The 20577-nt window shown below is 43.2% G+C and overlaps 1 protein-coding gene and 1 pseudogene across 2 annotated transcripts; one reads left to right on the top strand and one right to left on the bottom strand.

Moving 5' to 3' along the window:
- The first annotated feature begins 338 nt into the window (after positions 1-338).
- COX6B1 (cytochrome c oxidase subunit 6B1) lies at positions 339-10742 on the top strand. Its single transcript, XM_081275608.1, has 4 exons — positions 339-485; positions 3121-3237; positions 4477-4577; positions 10555-10742. Exons 2-4 carry the CDS (start codon positions 3132-3134, stop codon positions 10606-10608), a joined length of 261 nt encoding a protein of 86 aa, XP_081131734.1. The 5' UTR covers positions 339-485; positions 3121-3131; the 3' UTR covers positions 10609-10742.
- Positions 10743-14171: 3429 nt separating this feature from the next.
- LOC308637863 (receptor-binding cancer antigen expressed on SiSo cells-like) lies at positions 14172-14947 on the bottom strand (annotated as a pseudogene). Its single transcript has 2 exons — positions 14927-14947; positions 14172-14816 (listed from the first exon to the last, which is right to left on the bottom strand). The product of its transcript is annotated as a receptor-binding cancer antigen expressed on SiSo cells-like (transcript).
- Positions 14948-20577: the final 5630 nt, after the last annotated feature.

Genomic DNA, 20577 nt, shown 5'->3' with positions numbered 1-20577 from the left:
ACTGGTTCATTTTCAAATGATCCCGTAATAATGATGAGGGTATGGAATTTTTTTTTTTCAGCGATGCCTTCTCAACCCTTATATTAGTGCCAATAAATACTTCTGGCATGAATAAAAGTACTTTCGCTAAGATATTCTCCCCAAACCCACTCCCTCTCCAATCCTCTCCTTCCTGGGTAACGCCAGAGCGTAGAATCTGTAACCTGACCTCCCGAGCCTGAGTTCAGGGCAATCCAAAATGCCTAACAAGCTCACCATTGGGCAGGCAGGGATGATGAATAGGTGTTCAGCCCAATAGGAGGTCGCAGTTCTCTTGTGTGGGCGTGGCCTGAGTGGCTTCTCCGAGGCGCTCTAGCCGCTGGAAAGACTCCCTTATTTTCCGTTTCACCCAGCTTCCGGCCGGTCTTAATTCCGCTTCCTGTCTGACATTGGCGTTTTTGCTAAGGGTCACATTGAGCTGCGAGCTGCTGCAGGGGCGTCTTTAGGTGAGTGTGGAGGGCTCGGGAACCTGGGACCCCATCCAGGAGGTCTGAGGACCCCGACCGCAGCTTCCTGGGGAACGGGGTTAAGCTTGCGTTCTGCGGCGGCCGCCGGCCTTTGACACTGGGATCCTGTGGTCCTGTCGGTCTGGTTATATAGTTGTTTCTTGATGCCAGGTAATAATTGTCCATGCAATTTATATAATTTCATTTATATTCCATACCAGGCCTATGAGGTAGGTCCTGTGATTATCCCCTTTTACCACGAGGAAATAGGCTCCGAGATTTTAAGCTGCTCAGCCGAGGCTATTCAGTGGTCAGGGTTTGGACCCACTAATTGGGACTGCAGTGCACAGGTGTGGCCTCACGCGGCTTGTTTGGGTCTCAACCTGTCTAGTCCCTTCTCCCTCTTGGACGTTGGAGGGGCCGCAACATTTTCGATTTACCCTTATCCTTTAACGTAAACTTGAGATCTTGCACAAAATTACTCTTTCAACTGAGTCCAAGCGGTCCTCCGCGTCCGTCCTCCTCATTTCCCCCCAGGACCCCCAAAAGCCTATTCTAGTAGTCCAGGCATCTGCCACTATTTTGGGCCGCTTGTATTTTGTGCACCTCTGTGTGGCGCTATGGCTTCTTGGATTATCTGGAACATAGGCACTTTCTCTCAGATTTCAGATGAAAACTGTGTGTCAACTCCTCAGAGATATATCAAAGATTTTCAACCCTGGGTGCACAGAGTTGATAGAATTCAAGGCGTGCCAGTTCTTGAATAGGTGATGATATAGGGGAGGGGAGATTGCATCCTTAGTTGTACTAACCTCTAATTGAAATGTAGTAAGAACTTCTTTCAGTTAGGTATGGAGGGAACAACTTCAGTAGTATTAGCAGCAGCTATAACTTTATCAGGGATCAAAATCAAAATTTTTTTTAGAGGGCAGGGGAGGGTACTAGGGACTGAACTCAGGGGTGCTTTACCACTGAGCTACATCCTCAGTCCTTTTTTTTTTTTTTTAATTTTATACTGGGGATTAAACCCAGTATCACTTAACCACTGAGCCACATTCCAAATTCTTTTTATTTTGAGACAGGCTCTCAAAGTTGCTTAGGTCCTTGCTAAGTTGCTGAGACTAGCCTTAAACTTGTGATCCTCCAGCCTCAGCCTCCTGAGTTGCTTGGATTTCAGGCGTGTTGTGCACCTCTGTACCCAACAATCACAAATATTCTTATATTTGGTCATTGTTGCAAATGTTACAATATCATTTTCAGTCATAATTTCTTCAAAATTTTAAAACTCAGCAAATCCTCAGCTAGATATAACTGCTTACTGCTTTTCTTTGTCATCTTTTGCAAAATTTAAATGCATTTAAACATTCCAAGAAAGAGGTTTATGGGGTTTGTCAGACCCCTGAGGAGTTTGTGGCACCAAAAAGATTAAGAGAACCTATTCAGAGGGGAATGGGAAAAAAAATAAGGAGAGAAATGAATTACAGTATATGGGGTAGAGAGAGAAGATGGGAGGGGAGGGGAGGGGGGATAGTAGAGGATAGGAAAGGTAGCAGAATACAACAGTTACTATTATGGCATTATGTAAAAAAGTGGATGTGTAACCAATGTGATTCTGCAATCTGTAATGTTTTGAATAACCAATAAAAAAATAATAAATAAAAAAAAAGACCCTACAGGGGGTCTTTTATTTGTTTAAAAACCCAGGGCAAAGCCAGGCTCAGTGGTGCCCACCTGTAATCGCAGGAAGGCTGAGGCAGGAGGATTGCAAGCTTAAAGCCAGCCTCAGCAATGGCACAGGCGCTAAGCCACTCAGTGAGACCCTGTATCTAATTTAAAAAAAAAAAAAGAGAGAACCTATTCAGTGTAGGTTCTGCCAATGACTGAAACAGCCCACCATTTGAATGCTATATGACCTTGGGAAGACACTTAGATACTCTGACCCTTCCTGGTATGGGCAACAGGAATAGTAGTAATAATTCCTGCCTTTTGGGGAGGAGGGGAAAGAGAGTACTTAGGATTGAACCCAGGGGTACTTTACCATGGAGCCACATCCCTAGTCCTTTTTATTTTTATTTATTTTTATTTGTTTTTTTAGATATACATGACAGTAGGGTGCATTTTGACATACATATATGGAGCGCAACCCATTGCAGTTAGGATCCCATTTTTATGGTTGAACCTGACGTGGAGTTACACTGGTTGTATATTTATACATGCACGTAGGAAAGTTACATCTTATTCATTCTATTGTCTTCCCCTGTCAGTCCTTTTTATTTTGGGACAGAGTCTCATTAAGTTGTTGAGACTGGCTTTAAACTTGTGATCCTTCTGCTTAGCTTCCCAAATTGCTGGGATTACAGGCGTGCACCACTGTGCCTGGCCCTGCCTTTTAGAGTGACTCTAAGAGTAAAATGTGTAGAACAGGACCTGGCATATAGTAAGCACCCAGTGAACGTTAGCTAGTATTATTTTGGGACTGGGCAGGCCTGATTTTACTAAGAAGTTTCCCTATAACTTGTTCACACCCAACCTATTTTATATATCTGAGTCTCCTCCATTGGTCCTGGTTGGTCTGACATCTCCATGCTCAGGCCTCCTGAAGACCCCTGCCAACACCCATTCCCTTTGTCTCTAGGAGTCAGCGTCATGGCTGAAGACATCAAGACCAAAATCAAGAACTATAAGACTGCCCCTTTTGACAGCCGCTTCCCCAACCAGAACCAGACCAGGAACTGCTGGCAGAACTACGTGGGTAAGCAGGGCGTGGTGACGGAGGAACACAGACCTTTCCCTGGTCCCACACCTCAAGTTACTCACCTTTTGCCTTATTTTATGGGCATCCCACCCTCTTCCCTCTTACTCTGGACATCTTATCTCAGATGGTCCTCATCACTAACTGTTTACAAATTTGGGTTCCTATAATGATTGTTTTTTTTAATTTAAGTAGCATGTGTGTGTGGACTCTTTGTGATATAACATACATGAAATAAATAAAACATGTACAGCTAAATTAATAATTCTAAAGTGAACCCTGTGAGGCCATAATCCACAAAGAAAATAGATATTGCCAGTATGCTGGCTTCCCTTCCCTGCTTTGTGCCCTGTCTTGAATGCCATATCTTCTCCTCACTAGAGATGTGACCCCACCAACTTCAGGTAATCATGCTTTTTTTTTTTTTTTTTTGGAAAGAGAGAAAGAGAATTTTTAATATTTATTTCTAGTTTTTGGCGGACACAACATCTTTATTTGTATGTGGTGCTGAGGATCGAACCCAGCGCCGCTCGCATGCTAGGCGAGCGCACTACCGCTTGAGCCACATCCCCAGCCCCACGCTTTTGTTTTACCATCACGTTTAGGTTTGCTTCTTTATGAACTTCATGAATATGTAGTCTCCTTTTGTATGTCTCCTTCTGTCTTTGGATTTTTTCATTCAGCACTTCAGATTGACCTGTGCTATGGCATATGGTTTGCTCATTATCATTGTTGTGCAGTTCATCACAATTTATTCATGGACATTTGTGATTTCCATTTGGGGGTTCTTACAAATGTTGATGCTGTAAATATTCTTTTCAATGTTATTTTATGTCGATATAAGTGCTTTTTTCTCTAGGGATGTGCCTAGGAACAGAATGCCTGGAGGAATTTTATTTTTTTTAATTGCCTGCTTTTTTTTTTTAACCCCCCCCCCCACGCCACCTTCCTCTCTAGTACTTGGCATCAAGCTCATCTTCCCCTTGCTTGCCCTGGTTCTAGACTTCCCTCATCCTCTCACATGCTGACTCCAGAATTTTCAAATTAAACAGCAGTTCTTAGGGTTGCAAAATCAATTTAGTGAGGTGTATCTAGTCCCTTTCAGTATACTTGTACATTTGTGTTTCCTGCGTGTGTAAATACGTATGTATTAATTGTTCATGAGGTAAAAAGGTGAATTTTGATCAAAAATATGTTGCAGGCCTTGGTTGGGCTGACCCTGATCCCCTTTCTTTACAGACTTCCACCGCTGCCAGAAGGCAATGACCGCGAAAGGGGGCGATGTCTCTGTATGTGAGTGGTACCGGCGTGTGTACAAGTCCCTCTGCCCCATATCCTGGGTATGTGCCTCCCACTGGGGCTCTTGTGATGTTGGGGAGGTGACTTAGCAGAAGGGGATGTTGGTGACTCAGTGGGAATTCATGTCTGGGGGATAAAGAGAGGACAGGGCATCGCACTCCATGGGATTCATGCCTATTCTGCAGCCTAGAATCGTTTCCCTTCCTTCTCTCACTGACGGCTCAACCAGTCCTGACCCTCTGCCAGGGCAACTAGGACTATCTTGCTAGATCAGTTTTAGTCATGCACTCTACAGATATATCACGCAGCCCTGTCTGTTGTTCATAATGAACTTTTTTATTTTTGTGGTGCTGGGGATTGAACCCAGGGCCTTATACATTCGAGGCAAGTACTCTATCGACTGAGCTATATCCCCAGCCCTCATTTTTTAAATTTTATATATAATTAAATTTTGAATCACTCAAATATATTCATCAACCAAATTTTGAATAGCTACCAAGATTTTTCCACATTTTCTTCATATATTTCTTTTCTTTTCCTTCTTTCCTTTGCTGAAATATTCTAGAGTAAATCTGAGGTCATTTCATCCTTACCTACTTGATTGGACTCTCCAAAGAATAACGGTACAATAAGGCAGTTCTTTACCCCTGATCTGATAAAACCTTTTGTCAATATTTTAATACCTTTTGTTATGTCCTCTTTTTTTTTTTTTTTTTTTTTTTAAGAGAGAGAGAGAGAGAGAGAGAGAGAATTTTTAATATTTATTTTTTAGTTCTCGGCGGACACAACATCTTTGTTGGTATGTGGTGCTGAGGATCGAACCCGGGCCGCACGCATGCCAGGCGAGCGCGCTACCGCTTGAGCCACATCCCCAGCCCTATGTCCTCTTTTTTTTAATGCAAAGAATTTATGTTCAGCATTCACCTGTTTCATCAAATCAAAGGACTCCATTGACCCATTGACTGTAAGACATGTTGAAAGATGTTTGAATCTTTTTTTTTGGTGTGTGGGGGGGTACCAGGGATTAAACACTGAGCCACATCTCCAGCCCTATTTTACATTTTATTTAGAGACAGGATCTTGCTGAGTTGCTTAAGGCCTCACTAAGTTGCTGAAGCTGGCTTTGAACTCATGATCATCTTGCCTCAGCCTCCCGAGCCGTTGGGATTACAGGCGTGCACCAATATAACTGGCTTGAATCTTTTATTAAATTGCTGAAAACTAATAGATGATGCTAATTTCAGATATGAGTGAAAGCCTATGTGTCTTACAATCACAATGTGATACCATTATGAAAATAATAGTGCTCATTTTAAAAAAACAAAACAAGCGGAAGCAGAACAGTAAAATAAAAAGCAAAAACCCTCTGTACTCTCCAGTCTCCTTCCCCTAAGGTAACTGTTACTAAATGATTCAATTTTTCTCAGTATAGATTTACTATATAATAAGCTTGTGGAACTTTCAATGTATGAATGGCTCATACTGTATATTCTATTCTATGACTTGCTTTGGCATATCAGTGTGTCTTGGAGCCTTGTATTGTGACAATACATATTTATTTTAATAACCTGTAGATGGTTTTATGTAACTGGTTCTTTTTTAATGGAGATTATGTTGTATTTTTTGAGTATATTAAGCATCCTAAACCAACAGTCTTTGGGGCTTATTTCTTTAGGACAAAATGCCTTAAAGGCATATTTTCCTCAGTTGGTTTTTTCTCACCTAAGAGTCTTGAGTACTCTGGGCCCAGGATTTCTTCCCGGGGTAATCTTGAATAATACAGTGTGTGATTCTGTAATATCCCTCATCCCTCCTTGGGGCCTGCATTAGGTGTGAGTTGGCTAGGGTCCTAGGAAGTGTGTTTCTGGTCCTGTCATTGCCCTACCCCCCAGCCTGCAGGTCCCTAGTCCTGCCCCTTACATGGAGAGCATCTGGTTGTATGGCTCCTCCACTCAGGCATCCCCTCTCTCTGCACCATTAGGGCTGGTTATAAATGCATTCTGCACAGGACAGGACCCTCTTTGCCCAGCAGCCTGGATTTTTTTTTTTTTTTTTCCAGACAGGGAAGATTGTTGTTTTTTAACAGTAGCTGCAACAGTTCATGAGTGTTTCCTACATTCAGTGGTTCATGAATGATTCTTTAGATACTCACTTTTCTCCCTTTACAAACCAGATTTATTTGGTGTATGTCAAAAAGTGCAACGCTTTTCTTCATTTTTCAGTGAAAGAAGTTAGAAATGAATCCCCTCTGAAAAAAAAAGAAACAGCAAATGGCAACAAATTTTCCTTGAAAGTCACAGTCATATAGAGTGCATCCTAGAAAAGAGGAGGGGTGAGATAGCTTTTGTCCACCGGTGTTTATGAATTTCATCAAATACTAGATTTACTCAAGGGGGGAGAGAAAAAGCAACTTTCAAAAAGGAATATATTATTAAATGAGGCATTAACTATATTCCTTCCTAAGAGCACCAAGTGGGGAACACATTTTCTAAACTAGATGTAGGAAGTGAAATGTGTAGTCAGTTCTTCTTCCTCTCCTAAGGGCTGTCCATGAGTTGATGAATTAAAAAAAAAAAAACAAAGACTAAAAAACACACACTCCTGCACCCCACTCCACCCCAAAAAAAAGAAGGGGGTGGGGAACAAAGGTGTCCCAGATTACTCTCCAAGCCCTGGCTTCTTTATTCCAGAAATTTGATGTAAATAAAAATAAATGTTTGTGTAACCACTTCACAAAATCTTAATAACTAGTAAAGGGGCAGATATCCATTTGTGTACAATGAATCGAAATGCATTCTGTTGTCATGTGTAACTAATTAGAACAAATTAAAAAAGAAAGGGGGTAGATAAATTTTTCGTCATTTTCCTGTTCTGGCTGATAATATTGTGGCACCTTCCAGTTGTTTTTTGTTTGTTTTGTAGTACTCTGATCAAACCCCAGGCCTTGCACAGGCTAGGCAAGTGCTCTACCACTGAGCTATATCCCTGATCTCTCTATTAACCCTTTCTGAGCCCCCTAGCAATTGAGTGTAAGTCATATACTCCCTTTCTGTGTGCTAGCATATATGTGTACTTTTTTATATTTATAAATACACTAGATACTGTTTTGCACTTTTCTTTTTAGTGTAACATGCATTATATCCCTGTTTTCACACCAACACAATCTCCTCCATTATTAGGTAGCTGCCATCCTGTCATCTTTAATAATTAGAAAAACTTCTCTGCCCCTTGAACTGGACTCATGCTTTTGCCCTCTTTACTTTTTTATTTTTTCCTAGAGACATTGAGGTTTCTGTGGGCTGTTGGTGGTAAGAAGCATTTGGAATACACATTCCAAGAGCAAGGACTACACATTCAAGAGGGAAGGCCATGCATCTCCAGAGAGAGACGGCAGCCTGTTAGTTTGGGGTGTTAGCAGAGGGCCAGTTGCTAGAGGCCAGACTAGAGGTGGAGTCAGGGTAGAGCTGCATGGTTTTGTGCCAGTTTTCCCTGCACTTGTACATTGTACTCGTTACTTTGCAGGCAGGGGTATGGGTCAAGGATGGGAGCAAGTCTCTCAGGAGCTGCAGCAGTTCATGGGTATTTCCTGCATTCAGTGGTTCACGGATGATTCCTTGAACACTTGCTGTTTCTCCCTTGATTCCCAAATCCCTATCTCCTTTCCCAGTCCCAGACTTAGATCACTAAAGGGTTGATGAGGAGCAAAGATCCATCTTCTATGGTTGCTTCAAGCTGGCAAAGGGTGAAGACCTTCCCTACCAGGGATTTAAGCCTTTGCCTGTGTAATTTAATGAGGACAGAGACTGGTCTCTTGTTGGGATGAGTTGGAATCCTCACATTACAATCTTCTTAACCATGGAATCACTGCAGTCAGCCAGCACCTCCGAAGTTCCCTGTGTGGGCCACCAAGAGGCATTATGGGAAAAGAGAGATCTCTAAAGCAGAGTCCAAGGAGTTCCTGGAGAGAAGGGGGACCTTGACGTGTGTGACCAAAGAGTTTCAGCATGTACCAGTCAGAGACTTAGAGGTTTGTTTAGGAAAACAGGCATTTTCAAGGGAGAATATGGACTATCTCCAGAGGAAGAGCCAGCCTTCTTCCCTATTTTAAATAATGTTTTAGTGTTTAGTAATACCTTGACAGGAAAGGTTTTGCCTGTATTCGGATGATTTCCTTAAGTTTCCTTTCTATGAAGTGAGATTATGGGGCAAAAGGAAATTTGCTAAGGGGTCAGATCAGCCAGTCATTGCCCATCTTTCCCAAGCATTGTGTGTGTTAAATGCCAGTTTGAACAATTAAAAAGGGAGAAAAAGGTAAACTCAGCTGAGGGATTCAAAAAGAGAAAGAACTGGGGACAATATACAAGTCTGACATGAGGGATCCAGATGGACCCCAGCCGTGAGAAGGTGTTCATCTCCACTCCGGTCATCAAGGAAACACAGCTTAAAACAAGAGAGGTACTTGTTTTAACCTTGCAGTCCAGACCAAAAGTTACTAAAGGTTAATGTTACCGAGTTAAATTTGGCAAAATAGGTTTTGTTGCAGAGTGCTGTTGGTTCAGTAAGTTGATCAAGTCGCTTTTTTTTTTTTTTAAACCAGGGATTGAACTCAAGTGCACTTGACTACTGAGCCACATCTCCAGCCCATTTGGGGGTTTTATTTAAATACAGGGTCTCACTGAGTTACTTAGCACCTCACCTTTGCTGAGGCTGGCTTTGAATTCGTGATCCTCCTTCTTAGCTTCCCAAGCCTCTGGGGTTACAGGCATGTGTGCGCCACCGCACCTGGCCTAGTCCAGTCACTTTTGAGGTTAAATTTGGCTGGCTCTTTCACATGAAAAAAATCATCCTTTGATCTGCCAATACCACATCTAGGCATCCTACAAAAATTTTTGTATGTAAGGATGCCCATTGCAGAATTGTTTTTAATGGGGGACATTCAGAGACAGCCAGAGTTACATAAATGATGCAGAATTGTCTTGATAACCTTTATAGAGAAAGTGAGCTCTATAACCTTTATACAGAAAGCGCTCTAAGGTGTGTGGGTGTGTGAATCATGACTTAACTAATAAAAATTCACTGGTAAAGTCCAATACTGTATGTCTATATAAAATGGGCCAGATCCTTTGTAAGCACTTGGTTGAACATATGAGGTAAATACTTGATCAATATCCTCATTTTACAGAATTGGAAACTGAGACCCAGATAGGTGGAGTAACTTGCCTAAGGTCACACAACTAGGAAGTAATGGGTGGGGACTCAGACTTATTTTCTACTGTCCATGTTTTTATTAATTTCCTCTAATATCTAACATATAAGAGAGCAAAAGCTGGGGAGTGTGTGAGTGTAGGCAGGTGGGTTGGTAAGTATATATCAAAAGGAGTTTGCATGTAGAAAGGTTCCCAAAGCAGAGAGCACTTAAGGAGAATGTTAACAATTGGATACAGACCTCTCCGTCATTTTTTTAACGCATGCCACATCTATGATCAACCTTAGGATTTTACTTTGCACTCTGGGACCTTTTTGAACTTGATGACACATTTGGCAGGCTCTTTCAAAATGAAAAAAATCATCCTTTGATCTGCCACTTCCACCTCTAGGCATCCTAGGAGATCCTTTTGTGCCAGGACATAAATCTGCCTCATTGTAATGCAGCTGCCTAGTATTTCACCTTTCTTCTGTTCTGACAAGTAGCATTGAGTGTTGCCTCTGGGGTTAAGTAAGCAGGGCCCTGCCACACTCTGGGACATCTGAGCAGTGACATCTCCCCAGGAACATCCCTGCAGTGAGTCTGGGATGTTTCTGCCCATTACTTCCCCCAGTGTGTCAGCTCATTCAAGAAGGCAATTTTTGTCTTCAGGGTAACTTCTGGTTCCCTGGCTCCTGTGGCAGTGGTTGACACACAGCAGGCACTTGTGGTTATTTGTTGACTAAATATACAGATGGACAAAGAAGGGAGACAGATCCATCCATTTGGCTTCCCTACAGAATATGGAGTGACACAGACTTGTCTTTCCACAGGTCTCAGCTTGGGATGACCGCCGGGCAGAAGGCACATTTCCTGGGAAGATCTGAACTGGTTCCACCCTGCCTCTCCTGTCTTCCGTCCTTCTCCCAGGGTGGTAAAGGGGGACCTGGGTGCTTGGTTCTTCCTACCCTGGGACCCTGAATCATGACTTAACTAATAAAAATTCACTGGAAAAGTCCAAGACTGTGTGTATGTAAGAGCTGGACAGCGGGGCAAGAAGCTCAGTCAGTGCCCCGACAAGTGGGAGGCCTCAGGGTAATTTCCTTTTCTTTAATATTTATTTATTTATTTATTTTTTAGAGAGAGAGAGAGAGAATTTTTTTAATATTTATTATTTTTTAGTTCTCGGCGGACACAACATCTTTGTTGGTATGTGGTGCTGAGGATCGAACCCGGGCCGCACGCATGCCAGGCGAGCGCGCTACCGCTTGAGCCACATCCCCAGCCCCAATATTTATTTTTTAAGGTGTAGATGGACACAACACAATGCCTTTATTTTTATGTGGTGCTGAGGATCGAACCAGGTCTCGTCTGGGTCCCGCCCATGCTAAGGTCACACAGGAGTGCTTGGCAGCGCTCTACCACTGAGCCACAATCCCAGCCCTCTTTTCTGTTTTGTTTTACTTTTTAATTTAATTGAACTTTGGCCACTTCCTCCACTCCAGACAATCAATAGAATGGGTATTTATGCAAAACAGCTTTTAAAAAGCTTCTAGTGCCTAGTGGCACATGCCTATAATCCCAGTGGCTCTGAAGACTGAGGCAGGAGGATTACAAATTTGCCAACCTCAGCAATTTAGTAAGACCCTGTCTTTAAATAAAATTTAAAAAAGGATAAGCGCTTGCCTAGCACATATGAGCCCTGGGTTCAATTCTCAGCACTACATAAAAAATTAAATATATTGTGCCCATTTAAAAAATATATATATCACACATACATAAAAGGACTGGGGTTGTGTGTTGCTCAGTGGTTAAGTACCCCTACGTTCAATCCCCAGTACCCCTCCCCCCAAAGCAGGGGGCGGCAAAAAATTTATCTTTGTATTTACCCTTATTGCCTGTGTAGATTTTTTTTTTTTTTTTTTTTTGGATACAGGGTCTCAATAAATTATTTACAGGGCCTTAAGTTGCTGAGGCTGGCCTCAAACTTGGGATCCTAGGCATACGCCACCACACCCAGCTAACTTTTCTTATGTATCATTTTTGAACCATGAGATAATTCTTACACATACCTTACCTAGCTTTAACATCTTTAAGTACCCTTTTCTAGATAATTTTAAAGCAAGTCTCAGAAATTATATTTTATTCCAGAGCATGTGTGTGTATCAGATTTTTTAATTTTTATTTTGTTTTATTTTATTTTTATTATGCAGTATTGGGGATTGTTCCAGTGAGCTGCATCCCCAGCCCATTCAATTGTTTAAGGCAGGGTCTTGCTAAGTTGCCCTGGCTGGCCTTTACTCTTAACTCCACTTCCCTAGAAGCCGGTATGCATACCCAGTGGGATACTGATCTTTAAAACTGTCACACTCTCATTATACCTAAGAAACAATATATTCTTAATATCTTCTGTGCAGTGTTCGCCACAATGGGTCTTTTCTCCCTGTGTTTTGGGCCTTTGTCATGTAGATCACAGTCATTGAAAGTCATTTTAGTAGGTCAAATAAAGAACTTTCCCAACTGGGTGTGGTGGCCCACACCTGTAATCCCAGCCCCTCTGGAGGCTGAGGCTGGAGAATTGTTGAGTTCAAACCAGCATCCGCAACTTAGTGAGGTCCTAAGCGACTTAGAACCTGTCTGAAAATAAAATACGAAAAAAAAGGGCTGGGGATGTCGTTCACTAGTTAAGCACCCCTGGGTTCAATCCTTCATACAAAAAAAAAAAAAAAAAAAAACTTCCCCAGTACCCCCAAAGAAGGAATTGCCACACATTAACAGTTCAAAATAATTACCAAACCTGTCAACAGGGAACTGACAGCAGGGCTGCTAGAGCGCCATCTCGTGGCTGAAATGCTGTGTCCTCAAGACAGATGCCTGTGTGAAAAAAACTTGTCTGATGCACTTCCTCCAAGTGAGCAAAGAGATGATTCCTGGATTGAGGGAAGTGGCCTTAGGGAAGGATCTTGTGAAGCACCTGCCCCATCATAGGACCTATAAACAGGTCCTTGTGCATGCAAGGGGACCTTGAGGGATCATAGAAGCTATGACATGCATCGGAAATAGCAAAGAAACACCAAAATTTCAAAGCACTAGGACATGCAGTGAAATGTCAAGGTGTAGAGCTCCCTGGTTCCAGCTGCCCAACTCTGCCCAAGGCTGTCCCCTGTCTTTTTCCTGTTTTCCTCCAGAGACAGTCCATGCACTTAGGAGCATTCATAAATATAATGAGATGTATTTGATTTGATAAAGACAAAACAACCCTCCCATTTCCCCTTCGATCTGCTGCTGATCTGCTGTTGGCTCTCTCATTTCTTGCCACACTGACCTCTTTGGTGTGGCAGGAAGGATGGAGCACATGAGATGTCTCAATACACCAGCTGGCTCTGGCCGCTCAGCCTGGCATGATTCTCCATCAGATAACCAGCTGCCCACTCCCTTGTGGTTCCTTGTGGTCTCTACTCAGATAAAAGCCTTCTACTCAGATAAGGCCTTCCCTGACCACTCAGCCTGCAGCATCACCTCCCACACATGGAACCCCTTTACTGAGTTTGTTTCTAAAGCATTTATCAGTCACATTCCAAGTGTTTTTAAAAATTATTTATTTTATAATTATGCATATTGAAGGAAAGCATAATAGCAGAATTCTTTTCCATCATAAAATTATTTACAATCATTAATTTAGCTAGAAACACTAGCTGGAAAGGTACTGGTATATTCCGTTCATAATAATTTCTCTACAGTCTTATATTTGGAGCATGTTGAAGAAAATATTGTCTCGTAAGTCCTTTTTTGTTCTTTTGAGTCTTAATTACTAGGAGTTTGTTATAGTTAAAGCTTCGTCCCAGAGTTTCATAAACTGACTTCCAGACCACTCACGTATAATCGAATCAAGCCTTTATTGAAGCACACTGGTGGCGGCTGACCAGAACATAAAGCTGTTCCCCTGATCAGCCCTGAACAATTGCAAGGGCGCTCCTTATAAGTCTGAAAACCGCAAAAGGGATGTTCGGGGAGGTCTAGCCAATGCAAGCAAGCCGGGACAGTGCAGTCAAGCAGAGGGAAGCCTAACCAATCACAGTTAGCCCAGTCACCCCAGTTACAGAAACAGAGCCCCGTTACCCTAGTTACAGAAACAATGCTCCATTAGGTAGTTCCGTGTTCTTAAAGGTTTCTATAGCAAAAGGAAAAGAACATTTTGCCCCAGTTATGACTCTTCTACTTGGCAGATTGTTTTACAGGATGAAGTCATAAAACAAAATGGAGTCACATTTGCTCCTACTATCACAATTCAAGGTACTTTGGGAGAATTCTGGTGTCCCGGATGGCCTGATGAATGCACTGAAATAAAGCAGAGTTTGTATTCTCCAAATACTCTTAAATCCAAATAAATGATGTGTGGGTTCAGGAGCTCAGATTTCTCCTACTGACACTGACATTTGAAGAACATTTGTTATGAAAGTTTCACACTGATTTTATTTTGTTCTTTCTATATGAGCCTCTGTGCTTCCTTTTCCATTTTCTCCCTCTGCCTCTCTGCTGCTCTCTTTGTCTGCTGTTCTCTGCTTGCCAGGCTGCATCTTCTTCTTCTTCTTCCCATGCATTGCTATTTTCTTGCCAGGTATCCAAGTCACCTAATTCAGAAGATTGGTGAATAAGAAGCATATCTTGTGTAGCAGCTAATCTACTGGAGAAACCTGTGCACCAGCTGAGACGCTAAAATTTAATGGTTCTCTCTTCTTAATAATCATTTTCTGAGTTTTCCTTATAGTTGGTGTCATGCGCTTAAAGTAGTCAGGTTCCATTTGTTCCAAAGCATTTTGTTGTGCGGCCACCTTCCCATTCAGCCTTCGCACTGTGGGTGCATCCTCATCCCAGGAAGCCCCTCTTCCACATCAGTCTGCTTAGGAACTGATGGGTAATCACCTGTAGTTGGCAGAGTTATTTGGTCTCTACTTAATTTACTTCCTTTGCCAGATCTGCATATTAATCTCTTTAGGATTGAGAATACTGTGCTAGGCAGGTACAAACTTTAAATTAGCCGAAACTGAGTGATGGCCGTGATGGGAATCAAAACCTGCCCGTCCCCGGCCCCAGTCTGCGGAGGCTCAGAGCATTTCTGGAGCTCCGGCTCTGCCTTTTCAGTCCCAGCCCGGCTCAGTCACACCGCTCCCTCTGCAGGAAACCCTCTCCCAGCCCCTCCCTCACCCAAGTGGTTTTCTTATTCATCCCCAATCATCCTCTAGAAAGTGATTTCCATGACAGAAGGGATTAAAACAAAACAAAAACACTGTTCCCCCTTTTAACTTTTATTATGAAAATTTAAGCATACAGCAGAAATAGTACAAGGGTTGCCCGATGCCTACCACCTGAGGTTAACAATTGTTTACATTTTGTCATGTTAACTGTATACATGTGTTTTTGTCAAAATGCTTGAAAATATTTTCCAAATACTTTTCACATCACTCCTAATATATCAGCATGTATCTCAGCATGTATCTCATGTTTCTTTACACCATTATCACTCATAAGAAAAAGTTAATTCCTTAAAATCTCCTATTCAGTTCATATTCAAATTTCCCAAATTGCACCAAAATAGTCCTCCATAGTTTTGTTCAGCTAGATCGTTTGTTTTTTGAACCAGGATACAATTGAGGTTCATATCTGCATGTGGTTATTAGGCCTCTAGGATTTCTAATGTTCTACAATAGCTCTTCACACCTCACCTACTACCTGCCATATAAAGGGGAGTTTATTTATTTATTTATTTAGTTAGTTAGTTAGTTGGAAGGATTGAACCCAGGGTGCTTTCCCACTGAGCCATATCCCCAGCCCTTTTTATTTTTGATTTTGAGACAGCATCTTGCTAAATTGCTTAGGGCCTCAGCAATTTAGTGAGGCCTTAAGCAAGTCAGTGAGACCTTGTCTCAAAAAATAAAAAGGGCTGGGGATGTGGCTCAATGGTTAAGCACCCCTGGGTTCAATCCCTGGTACCCTCCCCACCAAAAAAAGAGATGGTGTGTGAAGGATACCTAGGACGGTGCCTGATACATTTCAGACACCTAAAACAGTGTGCTGTGCTTTCTAAATATTAGTTGCTCCAGGCACATCAGCCTGTGCTATGGTTTGAATCTGATTTTTCCCCATCAAAACTCATGTTGAGGCTTGGTCCCCCTTCTAACTGTGGAAAAAGCTAATAGGGCCTTTAAAAAGGCTTTCTTGTTGGCATAAGTTCACCTGGGCTTGGAACTGGCTAGTTCCCAGAAGGGTGGGTTGTTACAAAGCCTGACATCCCCTGGGGCTCTACTTCTCTCCCACAGCCCTGCCTCCCCCTCCACGACCCACCAGAAGCTGAGGCAGCATGAGGCCCTCACCAGAAGCCAAACAGATGTCAGCACCATGCTCTTGGACTCCACAGCCTCCACAACCACAAAGCCAAATCAGCCTCTATTCTTCACAAGTCACCTGGTCCCTGGTCTGCAACCGGAAACTGAGGCAGCCTCCCTTAGATGCTGTGAACACCCCGAGGTGCTTGTCCACTTCAAGTCCCACAGGCCCTCTCTGTCAGGACCACTCCTCCCTGTCTCCCTACCAACCCCCATCTCTCCTTCAATGTCCCCTCCTCCCACCTGGGACAGGCACCTCCTCTAGGCCTGCGTTCACCTTTGTCTTCTCTGTCATGGCCCTGATCATTCTGGTGTGTGCCGCAGTCTGGCTGGGCACAATTCAGGAGCCACTTGTCAAAAGAAACGAACTTTATTTTTAGAACACACACACCACACCACACAGCTCCTCAGGAAAACCTTCAGAGCCCAACTGCCACCACCTTCCCACAAGCCTCTCCACCTCTCCCACTCCTCCAGCTCTTGCCGATTGGCTGGGTCACATGGGCGGAGCCAAAAAGAAGTCCCCCAATGAGCAGCTCCGTAGTCTGAAAGGGCCGGGGAAACAGCCCAATGAGCATCACCACAGAGGAGCCAATCAGTTGGCAGCTAGAAGTTTGCTGGGGCTGCTGTGAGCCAATCATCAGCTGGCAGCTGGACGTTTGCTGGGGCCTCTTCGGCTGTGGCTCTCAACAGTGTGTGTTGTTGGTTACTTCCCCCTGACCTCGATGGGCTGCCACTCTCTGGTCAGTGTCAGTCTCCTCCTCTCTACTGGGAGCCTAGGAGACCAAGAACAGGGGTGCCATGGTCCCCACTGTGTTCCCAGCATGGCCCTGCTCAGGGCTGAGCATGCAGAAAGCTCATTATGTACATCATCCCTTCACCTCCGTTCAGGACTGAGCAGCACTTGCTGCTCAATACATTTGAGGAAAAAACCTGCTGCACCACACTAAGGCTTCTCTCCTGGCTTCACCCCCTCACACCATCTTTTGGCCTCCCTGTGACTTCTCCCCCCCCCCCTCACTTTTCCCCTCTCCTCCCTCACACAGCTCTGAAGACCCCCTCTCTCAAGCAGGACATTCATTTTCCCATCTCACCCATTAATCTTGTGTCCTCCACTGCTCAGCTGACCCAAAGGAGCACCCTGAGTCTTCAGCCTCTACTGTATGCCCAAGCTTCAGGTTTCAGGGTGTTGCTAAGTCTGCCTATCACTGTGGCCATTGATGTTTAAATATATCATCTTTGTTGAAGTAAATGCATTTGGAAATGAAGCTTTAACCTATGAAATATCCTTACAAAAACTTGTTTGAAAAATCAAAACCTTAATATAATCTTTCTAATGTAATATCTCTAAAGTTTGGCTGTATGTGAGGATCACCTGGGGCACTTTATTAAATTTGAAGTCCAGGCCCAAACCCAGAGAGTTCTATATATTCAGTCTGGGGTGCAATCAGACATGGAGAGTGTTCTTGTTCCCCAGGGATTCTAAGATGCAGAATGATCTGAGGCACATTCAACATGCCTGGAGAGCTTGTTAAAATGCAGCTTTTTAAAATTCTAGGGCCTTTCACAGTGGCTCACGCCTGTAATCCCAGCAGCCCAGGAGGCTGAGGGCTGAGGCAGGAGGATCATGAGTTTAAAGTCAGCCTCAGCAACTTAGAGAGGCCCTGTCTCTAAATAAAATATGAAAAAGGGCTGGGGATGTGGCTCAGTGGTTAAGGTCCCTGAGTTCAATCCCCAGTACCAAAATAAATACATAAATACACAAGGAAATAAATAAATAAAATGCAGATTCTGATTAGGCAGGTCTGGGTGGTACCTAAGACTCAGCTGTTCTCACAAGCTCCCAGATGCTGCTGAGGCTGCTGGGTCACAGCCACACTATGAACAGCAAGGGAGCCTGGGTTAGATCCAGTGAGCACTTTATAGGCTCCATGGGGACTGCAAACCAGGTAAATGACCTACAGAAGAATCAGCAGAATGCAGAAGGTATGATATTATACCAGACAAATGTCACAGTTTCTTCGAGTGGGGAGAGAGAGAGAATTTTAATATTTATTTATTTTTTAGTTTTCAGCGGACACAACATCTTTGTTTGTATGTGGTGCTGAGGATTGAACCCGGGCCTCACGCATGCCAGGCGAGCGCGCTACCGCTTGAGCCACATCCCCAGCCCAACAGTTATTTTTTATTAGAACATTATAATTACACACAGTAGTTGGGTTCTTTTTCTTATGAATTTCTGTGGTTTTTAAATTTATTTATTTAGTTAGTTATTGATGTATTTATTTATTTGTTTATTTATTTATCCGCAATACTGAGAATGGATCCCAGGGCCTCACCCATGCTAGACAAGCGCTCTACTACTGAGCCACCACCCCAGCCCCGTGGGTTCATTTTGACTAAACCTTACATGCATGGAATTAAATTTCAGTCCTGTTTCTCCTCTTTCCCCTCCTTCTCCCAGCCCTTCTTCTCCTTCCTCTACTAATCTTCCTTTTACTCGTTTATTTATCTATTTTTGATTGGTACTTTCTATGTACACAGGTAAGGACGGCATTCCCTGTGGTATGTTTATGCGTATAACATGATTTTTGTTAAGTTCATTCCTTATTTCATCCCCTTCCTGGTCCCCCCTCCCTCCCTCTTGTCTCCTCCTGCCCCCCTGAGCTTCCCTCTGTCTTCACGATGTCCACCCGACCCCTCACCCTGCTTTCTGTCCCTTCTTTTGCTCTAATTGCCACATGTGAGAGAAAGCAGTCAGCTGTTGATTTTCTGGGTCTGGCTGATTTCATTGGGCACGATGGAAAGAATGATTATTTAATAAATTAAAAGAAACTTGGGATATCCCATCTGGGACAACAATTGGGCAACTTCTGTTTTTAATTGAATTTCTGATTCACATACCATAAAAGTCAACATTTCAAAGTGTGTAGTCCAAATTTTAGTCTATTCAGAAGATTGTGCAATCATATCACAATCTACTTCCAGAATATTTTCATCACTTTGAAAGAAGCCTGTACCTATAGGCAGTCTCTTTCCACTGCCCCTTCCCTCCAGACCCTGGCAACCACTAATCTATTTTTTTTTTTTTTGGTACCAAGGATTGAACCCAGGGGCACTAACCACTGAACCACATCCCCAGACCTTTTTATATTTTAATAAAAGGCAGGGTCTTGCTTAGTTGCTTAGGGCCTCCCTAAGTTGATGAGTGCAGGGTTGCTCGAGACTAAAACACTCAGGGGTCACTCCAGGGGAACTGGGCTAACTGGGCTGCGCGAAATAACCACACGAGACACAAATACCTTTTTCTTTGGGATCCTTGTGACAGTTCCTCTGACCTTAAGAGTCCGAAGAAAGAGAGAGAGAGAGAGAGAGAGAGAGAGCCGCACTTGCTGACCCCTTTTGTTGAGGAGAAGCTATTCAAATGAGGCAAGGATCAGGTTTCAGGGGGCTGAGTCTAGCTTCATGATGTCCACTGTCAGCAGGTTGACTGACACCTGGGTAGGCCACACCCAAGGGCACAATAAGAAGGGGACACACAAAGGGTGTTTCCATGGAACATTCTATCCCAAACAGGGAAAGAGGTTATATTACAAAGGAGCAGGTGAGCATAGCTTCACCATGGGGCTGTAGGAAGTCACATGCCCTTGCACGAAGACACAGTCATGTGTACTTTAAAGATTGGGGCTATCTTCTGGCTTCCCTAGGCAACCAGATCACAGAGCGACCTATGATGCCCCACCAATCAGAAGGGGAAACAGACACGGTCAGGTGCTAGTTTGGCACCCACAGCTGAGGCTGAATTTGAACTTTCGATCTTCCTGCCTCAGCCTCCCAAGCTGAGGTACACAATTATAGTCGTGTACTACTGACCCCTTCTAATTTACTTTCTGTGGATTTGCCTGGTCTGAAAATTTCATCTAAATGAAATTGTGTGATATATGGCCTTTTCCATCTAGCTCCATTCACTTAACATAATGTTTGTCCATGTTGTAGAAGAATTAGTCCTTCATTCCTTTTTATGGCTGAATAATATTCCATTGTGTGTATATATCATAATTTTTTTTTATCCATTCATAAGATGATCAACATTTAGGTTGGTTCCACTTTAGGGCTATCAGGAGTGATGCTGCTCTGGACATCCATATATACATATTTGTGAGAAGGTGTATTTCAGTGATCTTGTATATATACCTAGGAGTGGAGTAGCTGGGCCATATGATAACTCTATGTTAACTATTTGAGGAACAACCAAACTGTCGTCCATAGCTTCTCTACCATTTAACATTCCTCCAGCAATGTATGAAGGTTCCAGGGTCTCAACAAATTCACCAACTTTAGTTATTTTCCCTGTTTTTTGTTTTATTTTGGTACTGGGGATTGAACTCAGGGGCCCTCAACAACTGAGTCACATCCCCAGCCCCCTTTTTTGTATTTTTTTTAAGAGAGAGTGAGAGAGGAAAGAGAGAGAGA

The sequence above is a fragment of the Spermophilus citellus genome (assembly GCF_964194105.1).
Source record: "Spermophilus citellus genome assembly, chromosome: 18".
NCBI classification, from domain to species: domain Eukaryota; kingdom Metazoa; phylum Chordata; class Mammalia; order Rodentia; family Sciuridae; genus Spermophilus; species Spermophilus citellus.
This window is presented reverse-complemented; position numbering and strand designations above follow the sequence as displayed.